Genomic DNA, 19,287 nt, shown 5'->3' on the forward strand with positions numbered 1-19,287 from the left:
AGTGGCTGTAAGTCTGTTATCTTCATGTTTATTCCAAATGTTCTCACTTGCTCAAAAAAATGTACGAAACTGAACCACTGATGCCTGGATGCCCAGATCCAGGGAGGACGATGCCGTCACCTCACACCGAACTTCTGGACTGAGATTAAATGTCCTGGACTAAATCTCAACATTAATCCCTGAGATAGAAAACTGAAAGTATTTTGTCTCACTGCAACCAACTTCTGTTTGTCACCTTGAAATGAAATGAAATGAAATTTATTCGAACATGATACAAATATAAAAATAAAATAGTGCACAGTAACAAGAAGTGCATAAGAAAGAAGAGAAAATACAGATTTTTAGTTTCAGTTAACATATCATGCTCAAAATGGGGTAGGAAGAAGTGAGAACTTATAAACTCCTACCCCTAAACCTTCAAGGTTTAACTTGTTCATGTGTTTTCTTTTGGCTCTGCTTGTTGTTTTGGTCATTTGAGAGTTACTTGTCTGTGTGTCTCTTTTGAAATATAAAAGACAATAAATAGATTTTTGGGAATAAAAAAGATGAGAATCTATTTAATTTAGTGTTTATTGAAGAACATTAATGAAGTGAATTTGATCAGCTGTCTAATAAACAAAATTCATCATATCCTACAGACGATGTGTAAGCAATATTTCTATACATTCAATGTCAACATAAATTAAAAGTATAGTTTAAAAACTAATATAAAATGATTCTGCATATCGATACTAAATAGTACAAACTCAAAATTTAAATAATAAACACAAAAGGACATTTTTAAATCACTAATCCAAATTGATCACAGTCACTTGGAAAATCTTAACAAACCAGAAAGAAACAAAATGAAGATAATTGTAACATGAAATCAGGTTACAATCCAAAAACTTAAACCTTATTTTGCTCAATGTATGGATCTATTTTATGTCAAACTATTGTTGTTTTTGTGTATTTTAGGTTATAACAACACATTAAAGGGACAATGTCACCATCAGCTGTACAATAAATCCTGCAGCAACAAATTAGCTATAAAAGGTGGGTTTAAAACTAGATTTAAAGGATTTCTGATTCCACTGTTTTACAGCATTTTCAGAGAATTTTCTGGGTTTGTGTTGCTTGAGGCTGAAAGCTGCTTTTGTTTGGTTCTGGAGACACAGAACAGATCAGAACCAGAAGACCCGAATGGACCAGAAAGTTGATACCACAGCAGATCTTTAATGGGTTGAGGTGCTAGAAGGTTCAGAGATTAATGAACCAACAGTGTTTTAGATTTGTTATCAGTGACGTCAGTAACGCGTTAATTTGTAACGCGTTACTGACGTCGGACCACTTTTTTCAGTAACCAGTAATCTAACGCGTTGCTATTTCAAATCTAGTCGTCAGACTACAGTTACTTATCAAAATCATTTTTGCGTTACTGCGTTACTATCTTCTTTTGTAATTTAATCGTATTTCCTCTACGGCGTAGAGGAAATACGATTAAATTACAAAAGAAGATACAATGTTAAAAATAAATTAAACAACACCTCATATTGTTAAGTAACTGATTTTATGTATTCAAGTTTTAAATATTACATTTGAGTTTGCATGGATGTAAAATTACTGCTCAGTTGAAAAATTACAATACTTAAATTGACATGTGTCAAACTCAAGGCCCGCGGGCCACATGTGGCCCGCTACGTGATTTTATGTGGCCCTCTCCCCCACCACCGTTTTACAGGGCTATTGATTGACTTAAAATAGGTTTTGAGGACAAATTGACCACAAACTACATCTCGCATAATGCCTTCCGATTGTTACCAGCCAACATTAGGGCTTCTCGCCACTAGAGTGCAGCAGAGTCACCTCAAGCTGATTATTAATTTTCCCAGCGAATAAAACTGAAACATCGACAAGCTAACATCAAAATGTCTAAGAATAGAAAAATCGATTTACAAGGAAGACTGTTTCATGAACTGATGGGAAAACGAATACCTCTTTGTACTACAAGGTGAAAAACCAGTATGTCTTTTGTGTTCTGGGGCAGTGTCCGTTGTGAAAGAATACAATATACGTCGGCATTTTGAAACAAAACACGGAGCTAAGTACGCGAAATTTAGCCTTCAAGAAAAACAAAAAATTGCCAATCCTTTCACCGCCGATGTCTGCAGTGCGCCCCACCGCCTTCAGATGGAGTTAATTGAGCTTCAGAGCGACAGTGGCCTGAGAGCGAAGTTCCGTGATGTTTCAATCGAGGACTTTTACCGTCTACTTCCCCCTGATTTGATGCCACAGCTTCGACTCCATGCAGCTCGTGTTTTGTCCATGTTTGGAAGCACCTATCTGTGCGAACAGATGTTTTCAATAATGAATTTAAACAAGACCAAGCACAGATCGCGCATTACTGACGAAAACCTACACGCCGTTTTGCGGATTGCCACAGCACAAGAACTAAAACCAGACATCGACGAACTGACAAGGGGAAAACGGTGCCAGACATCCGGCCAGAAAACATTGGTAAGCACAAACAAACTGAATTAAAATAGAATTAATGTAAAACCAAAACTCAGTATACTGGAATATGAATATAGTTTATTGATTTTGCTTGTGTTTTGTTTTGTGTTTATTTACAGAACACAACTGGTGAATGAGGATGTGTGTGAGTTGGTGACAGAGTGAAAAGGGATCAGCTTTGTGTTCAAGGACAGGCAACATCGCCTAATTGTTTTGTTCTTATGTGAAATACATGTTCGTTGTGTAATAAATAACAGAAACGTTTTGTGAATGAAGTTGAGAGTTAACAGCAAAACTTGTTTTTATTCTTTATCTGCTTATCTTTAAACACTGATTTAAGTATTGTAATTTTTCAACTGAGCAGTAATTTTACATCCATGCAAACTCAAATGTAATATTTAAAACTTGAATACATAAAATCAGTTACTTAACAATATGAGGTGTTGTTTAATTTATTTTTAACATTGTATTTCCATACATTTATGCTAGGGTTGACCAAGTCTAGTTTTCCAGACCTATCACTCTGCAACTTTAGATGCGTTCCTTCTCTAACTAACACACCTGGATCTTTGACTCATTCATAGGCCTCTACAGAACTGAGTTGCTGCTACTGAGGGAAGTCAACCTTTTGTCTGGGGTATGTTTTAGCAGGGACGCATCTATAAGTTGCAGTCTGGAGGACGGTATAAATAATTCCTGATATATACCGTCAATGTGGCCCGTTGAGGGTGGCCAATATGCTGAAGTGGCCCTTGGTGAAATTGAGTTTGACACCCCTGCTCTACGTGTCTTGTCGAGTGACCGACGTCTCTAATGTAAACAATGGAGGGAGATGCGCATTTTGTTGGTGGAAAAACTGGAACTATTTTGAGTTTCTGTCGTCAAGTCCGATTATTATAAGCGGCTTTGGACTTTTTCTTTTTTTTTAAGTTGCTTGGAAATGTAATGAGTGGCGGGTTGCGCCTTTTTGGGCTCGTTTTTGAACGTGAAGTTGCTCATTTGGGTTTGGAATATGCAGAGACTCATAATAAATCCCAGAATTTGTCCGTCATTAAGGTAGTTTTAGTCAGTCTCTCCCTGTCCAACATTTCCCGGATGATCCGTCCCGCTGTGTCTTTATTAATGTCAAGTTAATGTATTACCTCTGAATGACATCGAGCTTCACGTTGCGCTCCAGAAAACTGCAAACATCGAGACCAATATGAACAGCGTAATAAACGTGAAAACAGCCACGAATAAACGTGTCCGTAGTTGGCAATAGTTATAATGGCAAGTTAGCACCGTTATAATTATTAATATTACTGTAAGTGTCACAAATCTGTGCAGCCATCTTAGCTGTGGAGCTGCAGGAGGAGCGCTCTTATGTAGGCTAACACCAAACGCAGGGCCGTAACACAGAACCTGGAGGCTGGGGGGCTTTAAAATCCTTCTTAGAGTTTTCCAGACAACAGTGGACCACACAAATCAGTCACGTTTTTTATTTTTTGTACTGTTTTTTCTACAATCTCCTCTTCAGTTCAGCCTTATCAGTGGAGACACATTGTTGATGTTACCATTATAAAATAGCTGACAATTAAGTATTGACAAAGATCAATGTTATTTTCACAGAAGGCGGAGCGTTGTTGTTACTTTTTCAAGGAGTAATCAGTAGTTCGATTAAAGTTACTTTTTCAAAGTAACTATGTAAGTAACACTGTTTGTTATCTAAGCTATGATGGCCGATGAGAGAACTTTAGAAATGGGATCATGTGCTGCATCTCCCTGGTTTTAATTAAGACACTGCTGCAGTAATCAATAAATACTTTATTTGATGTGAAGTTAAAATAAAAAGTGAATATTCTCACTAGATGAAGACGTGGCTGAATCAGTTCTCTGTTTTCTGTTTCATCACTGCAGGTGTGGATTTGCATGATCTCAATGCATCGCTGCTCCTCAAGCTTTAAGTTCTTCTGCTGCACAAAGTCCAAAGTGTGTTTGTGCTGCGACACTGAAAGCTGCATCAGGATGACGTCTCCAGTCGCTCTGATGGTTGTGTTGGGTTTTCTCACTCAGGGTCAGACTGACTTTTGAATTTATCTATCAAGTTTTGTTTGAACTCATACTTATTACTGTTTTCCTTTAACATTGATCATTTCTACTTTCAGCATCATCTGCCAATAATTTTCTGACTCAGTCTGAACCAACAAAGTCAGTCAGTGTTGGAGCGACTGTGACCATCAGCGCCACAGGAAGTTCTAATATTGGTTCTGATCTCAGTTGGTACCTGCAGAAACCTGGACAGCCTCCTAAACTTCTTATATACAGAGTTTCAAATTTGTTCTCAGGAACTCCATCTAGATTCAGAGGCAGCGGATCTGGTACTGATTACACTTTAACCATCAGTGGAGTTCAGGCTGAAGATGCTGGAGATTATTACTGTCTGGGTTACCATGGTGGCGGCGTGTTCACACAGTGATTTATAGTCGTACAAAAACCTCCTTCAGTCTGACTGAAAGCTGCAGGTGCAGAGAAATGATGAGAACTGGTTCAGTGAACACATCACAGAAGTTAGCAAGTAAAACCAAAGAATATCTAAGGTTCAAATCCACTAAATGATTATTTTATAAACACAGATGTTGAAATTAGTTTTATAATTATGGATTCTCTATAAGTTTTCTGAAGCTTTGCCTCACAAACACTAAAGAGTCTTTAGTTTTTACCTAAAGGTTTTTACATGTGCAGGTTTCTAAAACGTTTTATAAACTTTAAAGAAATGAAGATGAGATGATGTTTGATGAAGAACATGAACGTTGAAACACAACAATAAATACAAAGACAGTGATTGTCATAAATCTGCACTTTTATTGAAACAATCCATTTACTCCAAGTTACATGAGAAACACAAGGAAGACGAATGAAAGGTGAAAAGTAATGATTGTGAATAAAACATGACAGCATGATGGTTTCCAGCCATGAAGCTGCAGCTCTACTCTGAGCAGCGGTCAGGCTCCAGGGTTTGAGTGACAGGACTCTGTCCACTCTGATTGGCCTCACAGCTCACTGAGCCCGCCTTCCTCCACTGGTCAGCAGGGAGGCTCAGGGTGCTGCTCCAGCTGTAGCGGCCGTCCCCCCCCAGCACCTCCAGGCTGCTAGACACCCCTGAGGACCTGCTGCTGCCCCCCACCTTCCAGCCCAGCCTCCAGGTGGAGGGGAAGCCCCCGCTGGCCAGACACACCAGAGTGACGCTGCTCTGCTGCTGCTGCTCTTTGGAGGGGGGGAGGACGGTCAGGGTGGGCCGCAACACACCCACTGGAGGAGAGAGGGGGAGAAAAGACGCAGCAGTGAGAACCCAGGCTGCTGGAGACACCTTCACTCTTCATCGTTACTCAGCACGTCTTCATCACAGGAGACTCTGAGTAACGAATCGCTGAGACCATTTTCTGATGGTTCAACTGAGAGACCAAACATTCAAGTGGAAACAGTTCAAACGTCCACATCTGTTTCTTTCACTTCCTTTAAACTACATGGAAAACAAATGAACCGTGAACACAAAGCTGCTCTGAGTTCACTCACTAAATATTAGTTCAGTTTGACAGGAATTCAGCTTGAACTTTTAAAAATGAAGAAATAATCACAAACATGTTGGATTAACAGCTACAAATGAGCCAGAAAAGACAAAAAACTGAGAAAAGCAGTAAAATGTTTGTTTTGATGTTTGAAAAATTCAAACTTAAATTATCCAAAGCATTAATAAAATGACTTTGAACTGTATATTTTATTATTTTTCTAGATCATTTTTACTGGTTGTTTGTTTTAGATTTTCACAGTTGTGAAGCAACACAAACTTCTGTGAAGCTCAGTCATAAATTTATAAACATTTACATTTTTAAATCAAATAAAATGAACAAACTTTGCTGGAAATTAAATCAGTAAAGTTAAAAAAAGTTTAATTCTTTTAATTTTGCTACAAAGAAAAACTTTCTGGTACTTACAGTCAACGATGAGTTTGGTTCCTCCACCAAAAGTCCACCACAGTGATACAAACTCATTGAGAGGCCGTACAAAAACCTCCTGCACTGTCAGTAGACATCTAGCTGCTGAAATTATGTTTTTAAAGTCATAAAAATCCCAGTTTAAACTGTATTTAATCTGCAAATCATTCAACATTAATTCATCTTTAAATTGCTTCATAATTTTAAAGAATATTTTTGGTTTATCATTAATGAGAATCAAGAGTTACTTTCCATCCTGTGCAACATTGTTTAACAATTCAGCTTCTATTATGTTTAAATGCTAAAACTATTTTTCAATGTAATTTAATTAATAAAAATATTTTAAAAATATCATCTTACATTGATATATAATATATTTACCTGTGAGTTTTATAAAAAGAGTCAAATGATCCTAGGATGTCCAAGACAGATTTAATTTAGAATTAATTAATTTTTAATTAATTCTTAATTAGGAATATTCCATGGCTATACCTTATCTTTCATAAATTTAGAGAAACGTGTTCATAAAGAGTAAATTTAGATGCACTATGTAAATACATCTTATTTTAATCATATTCCCGTCATTTCACCACAAGAGGGCAGCATCTGTCTGTGCTGTACGTTTCAGAAACTGATACTTCTCATTCGGTTCCGGCTGTGCTGCTCTGCATTCACCCATGTAATAATTTGAATAACAGCTACACTTCCCTGAACATCAGGCCTTATTAAAGCGCTAAGCTGTGTGGTCGGTTTTGTAGCACATTATTTTATCTTATTGCATACATCCACAATGAAGATAGCTCTGATTTTGCTGCCTATCCTGGCAATCCAGTTTCAAGGTGAGCACGGAAATTGGGGAAGATGCATTTAATAATGGATGTTCCGCATTTCTGGTTTTCATTAAACTAAATTTTGTTTAACAGGATTGACAGCAAATCCCTCTGTGACTCAGTCTCCAGTAGTGAAGTCAGCGGCGTTGGGGGAGACGGTCTCTCTGAGCTGCTCAGCCAGTAAAGGAGTTGATGATGATCTGAGTTGGTACCTGCAGAAACCTGGACAGCCTCCCAAACTGTTATTTTATAAAATCAGCAGACGTCAATCTGATACTCCCAGTCATTTCAGCAGCAGTGGATCAGAGCCTCAGTTCACTCTGACAATCAGTGGAGTTCAGGCTGAAGATGCTGGAGATTATTACTGTATGGGTTACCATGGCAACGTGTTCACACAGTGATTTATAGTCGTACAAAAACTTCTCAGTCAGACCACAGACTGTTTCTGTGCAGCAGCTGTGAGTTTCTGCTGCCGACTGGAACAAGAATCTACAGTCAAGTGAAGTTCATGTTGTAGCGATAATTGAAGAAACTAACAACATATATATTTATTGAAAATAAAGATCAACATTTATGTGAGTTTTAAATAAACTCAGAGTATATAATATGTCTCAATATCATCACTTATGTTAATCAGAAATTATTTTACAACTCATGAGATTAAAGTCTCAGAAAACTTAATATGTTCATTAAACACAGAAAATATATTAGATTGCTGTAAAAACACTTTCTACTGCAGCATGGAGTTTGAGTTGAACAAAATATTTATTAAACATCAGTAATCAAACTGATTGCCTTTTGGTTTGATTAATTAAAGGATCAATTGTTTTTCAAATTCACTCTGATGGACATTTCTGATGTAATTTTCCTGAACTAATCCAAGGAGGATCACTGTGTGTCTTTATTCATTTAATGTAACATAATTCACTCAGTGAGAAACATCTGACAATAAAACTAAAGTGGAACATCATTTTTTGAAAGTATTTTTAATAAAATAATAGATGTTGATGAAATCTTTAATATTCAATAAACTTTTCAAGCTGAAGATTTTTGATTGTGAGAAATTTTTGTCTGTTGTAACTTGAACAAAAATGAGCTGATATGATTATCACAGACACAGAGAATTATGTTTTTATCTGATGATATTTCTGATTTATAAGTTTTACAATAAATACAAACATGAAATATTGCAAAGATTGTTGAAAAGTAAAACTACCTCCTTTGATTTTATCACTTCTTGTTGAATTATCTTAATGACCATTATTGAAAGTGTGACTCTGGTTTAAAATGAACTTTTGTCTTGTTGTCATGACAGCAATGAAACACTCTCCATTATAATGTATCAGAGCAAGCTTTATTAAAACACACAGCAAATGAATCCCACTCACATCCAGCTGCTGAGCTTCACACATTAGTCTAAGTTGTTGAACGTTTGTCAGCAGTTTAGTTCAGCGTCACACAAGCTTTAGTTTGTCTTCATCCAGACTCCTATTGATGAGAGCAGCAGGTGTTTGTCCTGCTGCTCTCCCACTAACAGCTCCTGCTCTGGGCCTCAGTCAGCCTCTCTGGCCCTCACACTGGCTCCTTGTGATGCTCTGGACCTGGCTCTGGCCCTGATGCTCCACCCTGCAGGAGTACAGCTCTCCTCTCATCCACTTCTCCTGGCTCAGGCTCAAGGTGCTGCTGCTGCCGTAGCGTCCGCTCTTCTCCTCCTCGGAGCTGCTCAGGACCCCCTCTGTCACCGCCGTGCCGTCCACCTCCCAGCTCACCTGGGCTCCCTGAGGAGAGTAGCCGCTCAGCAGGCAGAGCAGCGTGGCCGAGCCCCCAGAGAGCTGCTCAGAGGAGGGGGGCAGCAGAGAGACTGAGGGTCTGACCGTGGGGCCGGCTGGAGGGGAGAGCAGAGACACACGAGGAGCAGATCAACGTCTGCTGGTCGGGACACACAGATATCATAGTGGATTATAATAACACTGAGGAGACGGATGATTTAGAGGCTGGGATTAATTCATCCGTGTTTACTTCACTTTCAGCTTTTTATTTCACGTTAAAATCTCCTGCAGCTTCCAGATGAAAACACATCAGAGCTGAAATGTTCTGACCTCGACTCGTCCATCTGTCTGTTTCACTTCCTCTTTACTGCATCAAGTTAACCGACTGGAAACTTAAACTGCTCAAAATAAAGTTTATAATTTTATGTTATTAATTTAATATATTTTTACAGGCACTGCCAACAAATTTTAATGCATTAAATTTTTAATTTAAGAATATATTGGTGGTTTAGCAAAGAATCTTTGCAAAAGTCAAAAAAGAATATATCACTATTTAATTTAAAAATACAGAACTGATGTAATATTTTGTTTTAAATAATCACTTAATGTGGTAAACAGAATAAAATACATATAAAAATTTATTATATATAAACTGTTTGACTGAATGGTAACATCTTGAATCTTTTGACAAAAAAACAAACAAATACGAAAAAAAACCACATAAAATACTCACAAAAAATAATGTTTAATCAGAGTAAAGATTATTAAAACTTGTTTTTGATTTATATAATATTAAATGTTGATACTTACAGTGAAAGATGAGTTTGGTTCCTCCACCAAAAGTGTACCACAGTGATACAAACTCATTGAGAGGCCGTACAAAAACCTCCTGCACTGTCAGTAGACATCTAGCTGCTGAAATTATGTTTTTAAAGTCATAAAAATCCCAGTTTAAACTGTATTTAATCTGCAAATCATTCAACATTAATTCAGCTTTAAATTGCTTCATAATTTTAAAGAATATTTTTGGTTTATCACTAATGAGAATCAAGAGTTACTTTCCATCCTGTGCAACATTGTTTAACAATTCAGCTTCTATTATGTTTAAATGTTAAAACTATTTTTCAATGTAACTTAATTAATAAAAAGATTTTAAAATATCAGTTTACATTGATATATAATATATTTACCTGTGAGTTTTATAAAAAGAGTCAAATGATCCTAGGATGTCCAAGACAGATTTAATTTGAATCCAAGAAGTGAAAATCCTTCATGTTGTTTCTGTTTGATTTTCTTCTATTGCAATAAGATGATGAGAGTTTTAAATCCAGTATCTATTAGTGTTGGTTCAGTGTCTCTGTTTGTCTGGTGCTGAGAGCAGAGAAATGATTTCCATAGAGTGGAGGCTTTGCATGGTCAGCTGATCCTCCAGTGAACTGAGAAGGTTTATAGTCCTGTGAGTTCAACACTGCAGGACTCAGATCTGTCAGTCAAGCCAGCAGAAGCAACAAGCACCATGACCCTCATCACCATCCTCATCTGGACGCTGAGCTGCTGCTGTTTTACAGGTTCATTCACTCAGCAACATTTCTAACATGATGTGCTGCCTTTTCTCTCCTTTCTTTCTGCTGACAAATGAAGGATTTGTTTTTGTCTGCAGGATGCAGAGCTCAGATCACTGTGACTCAACCTGCAGTGAAGACGATTACACCAGGATCCACTGTCACTATCAACTGTAAAACAAATCAGGATGTTTACAGAAATTCTGATGGTATGAGGATTTGTTCTGGTATCAGCAGAAACCAGCACAGCCTCCAAAGCTCCTGATATATAGGGCTAATAAACCCCACTCAGGAACTCCAGCTCGGTTTAGTGGCAGTGGAAGCGGCTCTGACTTCACTTTGATCATCAGTGGAGTTCAGGCTGAAGATGCTGCAGTTTATTACTGTCAGAGTTACCACAGTGCCTTCGTGTTCACACAGTGATTATTAGCCGTACAAAAACCTCCCTCAGTCAGACTGCAGACACTCTGAGCTGTTAGAGCAGAAAGTGAACAGACTCTGATACAGATCACTGAACACAGAGACGACTGGAAACTCTAACATTTCTAAAAGATTCACATGTAAGAAAAAGATATAAAGACATAAATACACAATGGAAAAAAGAAACATCTTGATTTTGACAAATCATTTTTACTAGCACAGTAAATAAATCTGGAAATATTTTTAGATTTAAATAAAACTTCTTTCACTGATACAGATCAACTCATTTTCTACCTCCAATCATTCCAGTGGTCAGAAATGCTCCCTCTGTTTTATCTCTTGTTATCATTGAGGCTGATTTGTCCCAGTGATTATAAATATATCACTATCTCTATTTATCTTCAGAGCAGCGGCAAAACTCTGATGGTTTCAAACCTCCTTCTCATCACGTCTGAACAAATAAAAATGTGAGTTATTGTTTTTGGTTTTCATGATTTCACCTCTAAGGTCCAAGAAACCAGACAGTAAATTTTAAAATCAGATTTTATTGTACTTCTGCTTAAATTTATCTTTCTATTTTGTGCAAGTTCTACAGTGGAAAAGTTATAAATAAGAAATAAATGATTTTAAATGCTTTTCAGTAAATTATATTTGGCTTTTAGACAAAACAAGACATACAAAAACCTGCAATGGATAAAGTATCCATTTGGATACATTACTTTTAACATAAATAGTTAAAAATTGAACCACTTTGCCTCAGTTCTGGTCACAAGATTTTTCACTTTGAGTGTGCTGAGAGCAGAGAAATGATTTCCATAGAGTGGAGGCTTTGCATGGTCAGCTGATCCTCCAGTGAACTGAGAAGGTTTATAGTCCTGTGAGTTCAACACTGCAGGACTCAGATCTGTCAGTCAAGCCAGCAGAAGCAACAAGCACCATGACCCTCATCACCATCCTCATCTGGACGCTGAGCTGCTGCTGTTTTACAGGTTCATTCACTCAGCAACATTTCTAACATGATGTGCTGCCTTTTCTCTCCTTTCTTTCTGCTGACAAATGAAGGATTTGTTTTTGTCTGCAGGATGCAGAGCTCAGATCACTGTGACTCAACCTGCAGTGGAGACGATTACATCAGGATCCACTGTCACACTGAAATGTGAGACAAGCCAACATGTAGGATCATGTACTGGTAGTCAATGTATGTTCTGGTATCAGCAGAAACCAGGACAGCTTCCAAAGCTCCTGATATATAAGGTTAATAATCGCCAGTCAGGAACTCCAGCTCGGTTTAGTGGCAGTGGAAGCGGCTCTCACTTCACTTTGACCATCAGTGAAGTTCTGGCTGAAGATGCTGCAGTTTATCATTGTAAAAGTATCCACAGTGGCCCAGTGTTCACACAGTGATTATTAGCCATACAAAAACCTCCCTCAGTCAGACTGCAGACACTCTGAGCTGTTAGAGCAGAAAGTGAACAGACTCTGATACAGACCACTGAACCTCATTATTTTAGATTATTATTATGATTGTGATTATTTTAGAACTTTAATTAGTCAGAACATTTATCAAGCATCAATTAGAACAACATATGAACAATTTTAACCATTTCAGTATTTCTCTAAGGTTCTGCAAACATATAGTAATTCTTTAATTTGTCTTTTTGGCATTCATTCATTATCATACACGCTTCTCCCTACTGTTGTTTGAGGGGGTGCTAGTTTCTTTCTCCAGCGGTCAACGGACGAGAGGCAGGTTACACCCATCACAGGTCATCAGTCCATCGCAGGGCAACACAGAGACAGACAGGACAAACAATCATGCACACACACTCACACTTAGGGAGAATTTAGGTGTGACCTATAATAATTTATTTATTTATTTATTTATTTATTTATTTATTTATTTATTTATTTATTTATTTATTTATTTATTTTTGGACTGTTGGGAGATGATCCACGCATCCACAGAGAGAACATGCAATCTCCATGCATTTAAGAATCGAACCCAGGACCTCCCTTCTGTAACCCAACAGTGCTACAAACTGCGCACTGTGCAGCCCGCTTTTGTTGTTATTGTTTACTTAATCCTCTAGAGGGCGCTCTTGATTAAACAGTGGAGTCAATAGTAACATGTTCAGGGAAATTATAGCAGTGCAAAAAAAAAAAAAGCAAAAAAAAAAAGAGAGAGAGAAAAAATAATTTATATTTTTCATATGAACGTGAAAAAACCAAAGCATCACCTGTCAGAAAACTGACTTCACATCTTATATTAACTCCGAAAAACTAATGCCGAGCTGATGGGCTGGGTCTAAATCAAACCAGACGGGCTTTTCCGCATTTCAGGGGAAGGATTTTGTTTTTAGTAGTTGCAGTTTGCACGGACTTATAGCACCATCAAAATGTCCACTCCTTCTCAATAATCAGGTGTATTTTCTGCACAGGAGCGCTATCTTCCTGTCATCCTCACGTCGGCAGGTCACGTCTATCGATGGTCGGTGACCACAGAGATTAAAAATGTGTGACTGGAGAGGAAACCTGCTTAAAACAATATTTCAGCTGATGTGTCAACTTCTTTGGGTAAGATGTTCTCTTTTCACTCTTTCTATTTCAAAGTATTACCTACCTCTGCCTGTGTACTTTTAGCTATATTTACACTAATTTCCTTTCCTCCCCCGATTTGTTCCTATAGTGAAACTAAACACGAAGCTTCCGAAAATAAAAGGGCCTCACTTCTTGGTTCTTACTTTTTATACTCGCGTAACGTACTCACAGCTTTCTCGTTTGACACTTTTGTCATGTGACGCATCATGTGGGGTGAACTGTTTATATAGTTTCTATACACGAATTCAGTTCGTGTGGAAAGGATACACGACATTCAAATTGAACCTGTCAATAAAATGAACATTGAAGTAATGATTTTATAACCACAAACTTACACGCGTTTTATTGGGATTTTATGTGATAAAGCAGCAAAGAGGTAGTGTAGAAATGAAGTGGAAGAACACAGATTACCTGTTGGTATAAATGAGACAGGATATTTTATTTTCCTCATTGTGTCACATGAAATCAGACTAACACCAGTTTTTGCCACTTGGGCAAAATCCCCACGTAGAAAATATTTCGTTTTACCAATTTAAACATGTTAACATTCTTAAAATGACCTCAGTCATTTTTGCTATATGTGTTATTTATTTATTTATTTATTTTTGCCAAAATCACTTTTTATTCAATTAAAAATAATATTGTTAACCTTAATGGAGAAAGACAGTCAGGCAAAAAAAAAAAAAAAGCATTATTATATTTAAGAGAGTCTAGGTAAATATCTGGTTTCAATCTTGCGTGTTAAAAAATATTTCAGCAAATAAAAATCTGGAAAAAGTAAAAACCCAGGGAACTGTTTGTTTTTAGTCCTCCTGAAATAATACTGGAGCCACGTTTCCGGTCAGTTGCAGTAGCACATCTTTCCCGGTGAACCATCAAACATCCAGACTGACATCTCAGCTCATGCTGAGTCACGCTGACTTGAGGCATTCTGTTAAACTCGTATTTCAAAATCCAAAACTGAGATTTGGAGAATTCCCCACCAGTCCTCTCAACAGATTCTCCCATCTGAGCTTCTCGCATTTTGATCACCTGTTTAGATTTGCTTTTGAATCATTGAAACTGAAACATTGACCAACATTTTGATGTGTAACAATGGCACTTGACAAAATGTAAGGTTTACTGGTTTACTGTATGGTGTCTTTTATGACTTTGTATTTTTCTGTTCTTATGATGCAAAGCACTTGGAACTACCTTGTTGCTGAAATGTGTTATACAAATAACCTTGACTGATTTGATTGCTTCTCTTAATGTTCTCCTTGCCTGTCTTGTCAGTTTAGGTGAACAGCTCTTTCCCTGCTTTGTGCAATGAGTACCTCATGAAATGTTCAAAGTTTAATGTTTTGTCTTAAAATCTAACTCTGGTTTTAAGATTGGTTTTATGGCCCGTGTTCAGGATGGTATTTGTTCACTCATGTTGCTGTGAAAAATCTGGAAAGCCTTTAAAGACAGATGTATTTATACTAAGATTGTTATGATATGTTTGTTTGATGGTGGACGCAAATGCAGAGAGGCCGAGGCGGCAAGTAGATTTTGTATCTTAATGAGAAAAATTATGAAAAACTTACAAAAAACACAGGGAACCAGAGCAGAACAAAAAACATAAATCCAAGGAAAAAGCCAACAGGGAAGAAATGGGTAAAATAAGAGGGTATAACAGGATGAACCAGCAAAGAGATGGGAAGAAGTATTTAAGTACTGGGAGAGTGAATATGGAAGAATTGACCTGGGCAAATTGGCTAAATGACTGCAGGTGTGAGGACAGAGCAGAAAGCAGACTGAGGAGAGTGAGAGGGAAAGCGACACAGCGGGTGAGAGACAATATATAGGGGAATAGAAAATAAATTTAATACTGAAGACTGAGTAGATATAAGGAACATAGTTAAACTAAACCACAAGATATAACTAGACACTGGAAATAAACAAACTAGAATCACAAAGGACTGAAATAAAGTAAAATAGAAACAAGGCTGGTCTAATCACAGGAAGAGTCTAAGGAAGACAGAATGATAAACCTCAACACAACTCAGGATCCTAAGAAAGATAAATAACAATTTGCTTAAATTACTGATTCCAATGGCTGGATAAAATCTCACACCTCACTTTATCAGATTTTTTGTTTTGGTAAGAGATTTTGAAGACATTTCTTTTCTTGTATTTGATAACAAAGTACCACTCTGTCTACCTAATGTATCCTAATCAGATTCATATTAAGTTCATGGTCATAACATGATCAAAATATTAAAAGGCTAACAATTAACCATTTAATATTATGTTTGTGAATGTTGGAGAAAGTTTATTTTTACTGGACTTTACAAGAAATGAAAGAGGAAACTTGAAATTAACAAACCTTTAAGCATTAGAAAGCAGAGGATCAAAAGAAACAAATGTTGAAATGCAAATTTCAGTGACTGTCTTATTTTCCATGAACAAAAGAGATTTCTATGGAACTATATAGACATCAACATTTCACTCAATCTATAGCACGAAAACTGGTCCTGGGTGTCAAACTCCAGTCCTCAAGGGTGTCCTGCAACTTTTAGATGTGCCTCTGCTGCACCACAGCTGAATAGAATAATTAGTTCATTAGCAAGGCTCTGGAGAAGTGATCTACACAAGGAGGAGGTAATTAAGCCATTTCATTCCAGTATTTTGTACCTGTGGCACATCTAAAAACTGCAGGACAGCGGCCCTCGAGGACTGGAGTTTGACACCTGTGGTTTATAGCTTGTAAGGATATTCCCCAAAATGTTAATTATAATACAACATTCATCTTTTATTTTTCCTTTGCAAGGTTGTGGGGATGGTTATGGCCATGAGCGGCGTCTCCCTCCTGATGAAGTACAGACACTACAGCTTATTTTTTTCTCAGACCTACATCCTCCTCCCCACAGTCTTCACGATCTGCAGCGGTGCGTTCTTGCTCTTCACCGGTTTCCTCGGTACTTGGCTGAGCCTCAGACACTCCCGCTGTCTGCACGGACTGGTGAGGTTTATCCCCACCACCGCGGAGTATGCATGAATAGTAATGCATGAATAGTGGGAGATTTGTCTGCGTTGTACTGAAACATTTTCTTCCCCAGTTTGTTTATCTGCTGGTTGTGATCTTTTGCTTGGGAAGCACGGCCTCTGCTCTGGCCTACGTCCACTCCAGAAAGGTGCTCCGCCTACACAAATGTTCGTCCTTTTTGATTCGTCTTGATCTGAAGGTGCAAGCTCAATTTTTCTACTTTCTTGTTTAGTTGGATTCCGACACAGCGTCTCTCAGCGAGGTGTTTCAGAAATACACAGGCAGCAGTCAGGACAGAAACTCTCGGATTGTTGATGTTACTCAAGAGCAGGTGAGGCTCTTAAGTTGTCAGAATAAAGATGTAAAATCCATGATGCTTCCTTAACGTTAAGATTTTAAATGATTTTCTGTTCAGAAATATACTAGCCCCATTCCAGACATACTGCAAAGAGAGCAATCATGATCAAAACCTTTACTGAAATGTTTTTACCAACTTAATGAAATGATCTGCACCAGCTCCATTGTTGCGGGGTCAGAAACTACACTGACTGGCTGGACAGCTCTTGGCTCAATAAAACCGGTGGAGATGCGGTTCCTCACAGCTGCTGCAACACCACGTTCCTCTCATGTAAAGGCAGTTTGTACCAGCCATGGCAGCTTTACCATCAGGTAGATAAAGCTGCATCAATCATGCAGGCCGTAAAGGCCACTTCTCACTTGTATTTCTGTAACTTTCCTACTGAATGTGTCCTTTTCTTTTCCCAGGGCTGTCAGGTGAAGGTGGAGATGGCTTTTCAGTTCATCCTAAGGTTTATCATGTGGACGTCCCTCCTGGGGTTTCTGACTGAGGTCTGTGCAAAGCATTTAATAACAGTCTTTAAGCCTTTATTGGTGTGCATTTAATTTGACGTATATATGTAGTCAAAAATAAGACTGACAATCTGTAAATGGGCCTCTTGCATCACTGTGGGTGAGTTGCGGCATGCTGTTCTTTGCAGGATGATTTTAATTCAGTCATGACAGAAGGATTATCAAGCGCGAATATCTTGTTTATGGTCAGATCACAAGCTTTCAAAATCTCAATCAGATTTGAGGTTTTGGCTCTCCAAAACATTCAGTTTTTGTTGCGTTTTTATTTTTATTTTTATCTATTAGAAGTAGACTTGCTGATGCTTCAGCAGTTTCACATTTAAGAAGGTCAAAAGACTTTGTCTCTCACCTATTCTCAGATGTCTTCTATTGGGGCTTTATGTAATATTTTGAGAATATTGTTTCTGCCTACTTCATGTTGTCAGCCAGGTTCTAAGAAAGAGGTTTGTTTGTTTTTATGTCAGGCATTATCATAAAGCCTCGGTGTGGCTTGATCCAAAAATTCATGATTTAACAAGCAAAGCAATTATATTTTCACAAATATAATTGTGAAAATATGAAATATTTCACAGGGCAAGTTTGGTTTGAATAGCCTTCCCCCCCTAATTAAAGAAATCATTGTTCAAAATTTAGTTTTTTGTTTAATCTGTCTATCTTTGATTTTAAAATTGTTGGAGCTCAAACATTCACATGTGACTAGAAACAAAAAGAAAAGAAATCTGTAAGGGGGAAAATACTTTTTCACATGTACATTAGCTCTGACCGTGACCATTAGTGATAAACTGTTATTATCTAACTGCATCTCAAATGACAAGAGTTTCCACAAGATGATGTCAGTTTATTACCTTTCTAGTATCAGAAGGTGAAAGAACAGTTGTATCTTTGGTTATAAACTCAAGTGTGTAATGGAGCCATACCTGCCCTCTGACACATCTAAGTTTGTTCATACTTAGGATAATGGATAAGGGTAACATGTGCACTCATCATGAACTTTCAGGATTTATATGATGTTTTTTTTTCCCCACGAAGTGGAATTATTATACAACAGCAAACTTTGATGATTAAAAAAACCCCCAAACAAAACGTAGGAGACATGCACAATCACAAAAAGTACACCCGAAGTATTTAATTTTCTCTTTCGGGAACAGCCCTGAAGCATAGTGCAATTTACCCCTTATTTCATTATAGTTTTTATTTTTTGTAATGATTTATATTTAGGCCGAAAACTAAAGCTTGCTTTCCCTTTTCTATTATGCAGGTGGTTTTGCTTTACATGGCGGCACAGATGGTAACGATGGAAGAACGTTTGAACTATCAAGCACTGAGTAACACTTAGACAAATATGAAATAGCTTTTCAATTCAATTCAAAAAATTTTGCTACTTTTCTAAAGGGAAATTAAACTGCCATACAATAGTGGCCCCACCACTGTTTCAGGAATTAAACATTATTGCAATCAAAATCGAATGAATAATTTACCTCAAAAAGATGAATTATCTTGGTCTGGATCCATTGTTTGGTTCTGGATAAATGTATTTGTATGTGTTTTTTTTAAAGTGCCTAATGCTGATATTTGACTTGTGACTGGTGAATAAATACAACTGAACAAACCTAATTAGCTTTTGTTGCACTTTGTCCACTTTGCTCTGCATATACATCTCTTGTTGTTTATAGATGTTTTCTGCTTTTGCACAATGCACACGTCATCCATCCACCATTGATAAGTGCAATAGGATGCATTTTATTCATTTATTTATTTAAAGTT

The 19,287-nt window shown here is 37.5% G+C and overlaps 1 protein-coding gene and 2 gene segments (V, D, J or C); 2 read left to right on the forward strand and 1 right to left on the reverse strand.

The window, feature by feature from the left end:
* The window catches only part of LOC122846233, a 66,975-nt gene that overhangs the window by 18,644 nt on the left and 29,044 nt on the right, over nucleotides 1-19,287 (reverse strand). Inside the window, 1 exon segment of the V gene segment in view lies at nucleotides 6,465-6,502. Coding sequence covers nucleotides 6,465-6,502 — 38 coding nt within the window.
* The window catches only part of LOC122846232, a 66,724-nt gene that overhangs the window by 16,639 nt on the left and 30,798 nt on the right, over nucleotides 1-19,287 (forward strand).
* tspan37 (tetraspanin 37) lies at nucleotides 13,344-19,137 on the forward strand. 2 transcript variants are annotated; one of them, XM_044143053.1, is made up of 7 exons: nucleotides 13,344-13,619; nucleotides 16,438-16,629; nucleotides 16,727-16,801; nucleotides 16,886-16,984; nucleotides 17,170-17,322; nucleotides 17,419-17,502; nucleotides 18,782-19,137. In XM_044143053.1, the coding sequence occupies exons 1-7, from the start codon at nucleotides 13,557-13,559 to the stop codon at nucleotides 18,857-18,859; spliced, it is 744 nt and encodes a 247-aa protein (XP_043998988.1). In that variant the 5' UTR covers nucleotides 13,344-13,556; the 3' UTR covers nucleotides 18,860-19,137. The 2 variants fall into 2 exon arrangements, with proteins under 2 accessions (XP_043998988.1, XP_043998987.1); XM_044143052.1 differs by lacking the exon at nucleotides 13,344-13,619 and adding an exon at nucleotides 14,963-15,454.

This window comes from Gambusia affinis, linkage group LG16 (genome assembly GCF_019740435.1).
Source record: "Gambusia affinis linkage group LG16, SWU_Gaff_1.0, whole genome shotgun sequence".
Classification (NCBI taxonomy): Eukaryota; Metazoa; Chordata; class Actinopteri; order Cyprinodontiformes; family Poeciliidae; genus Gambusia; species Gambusia affinis.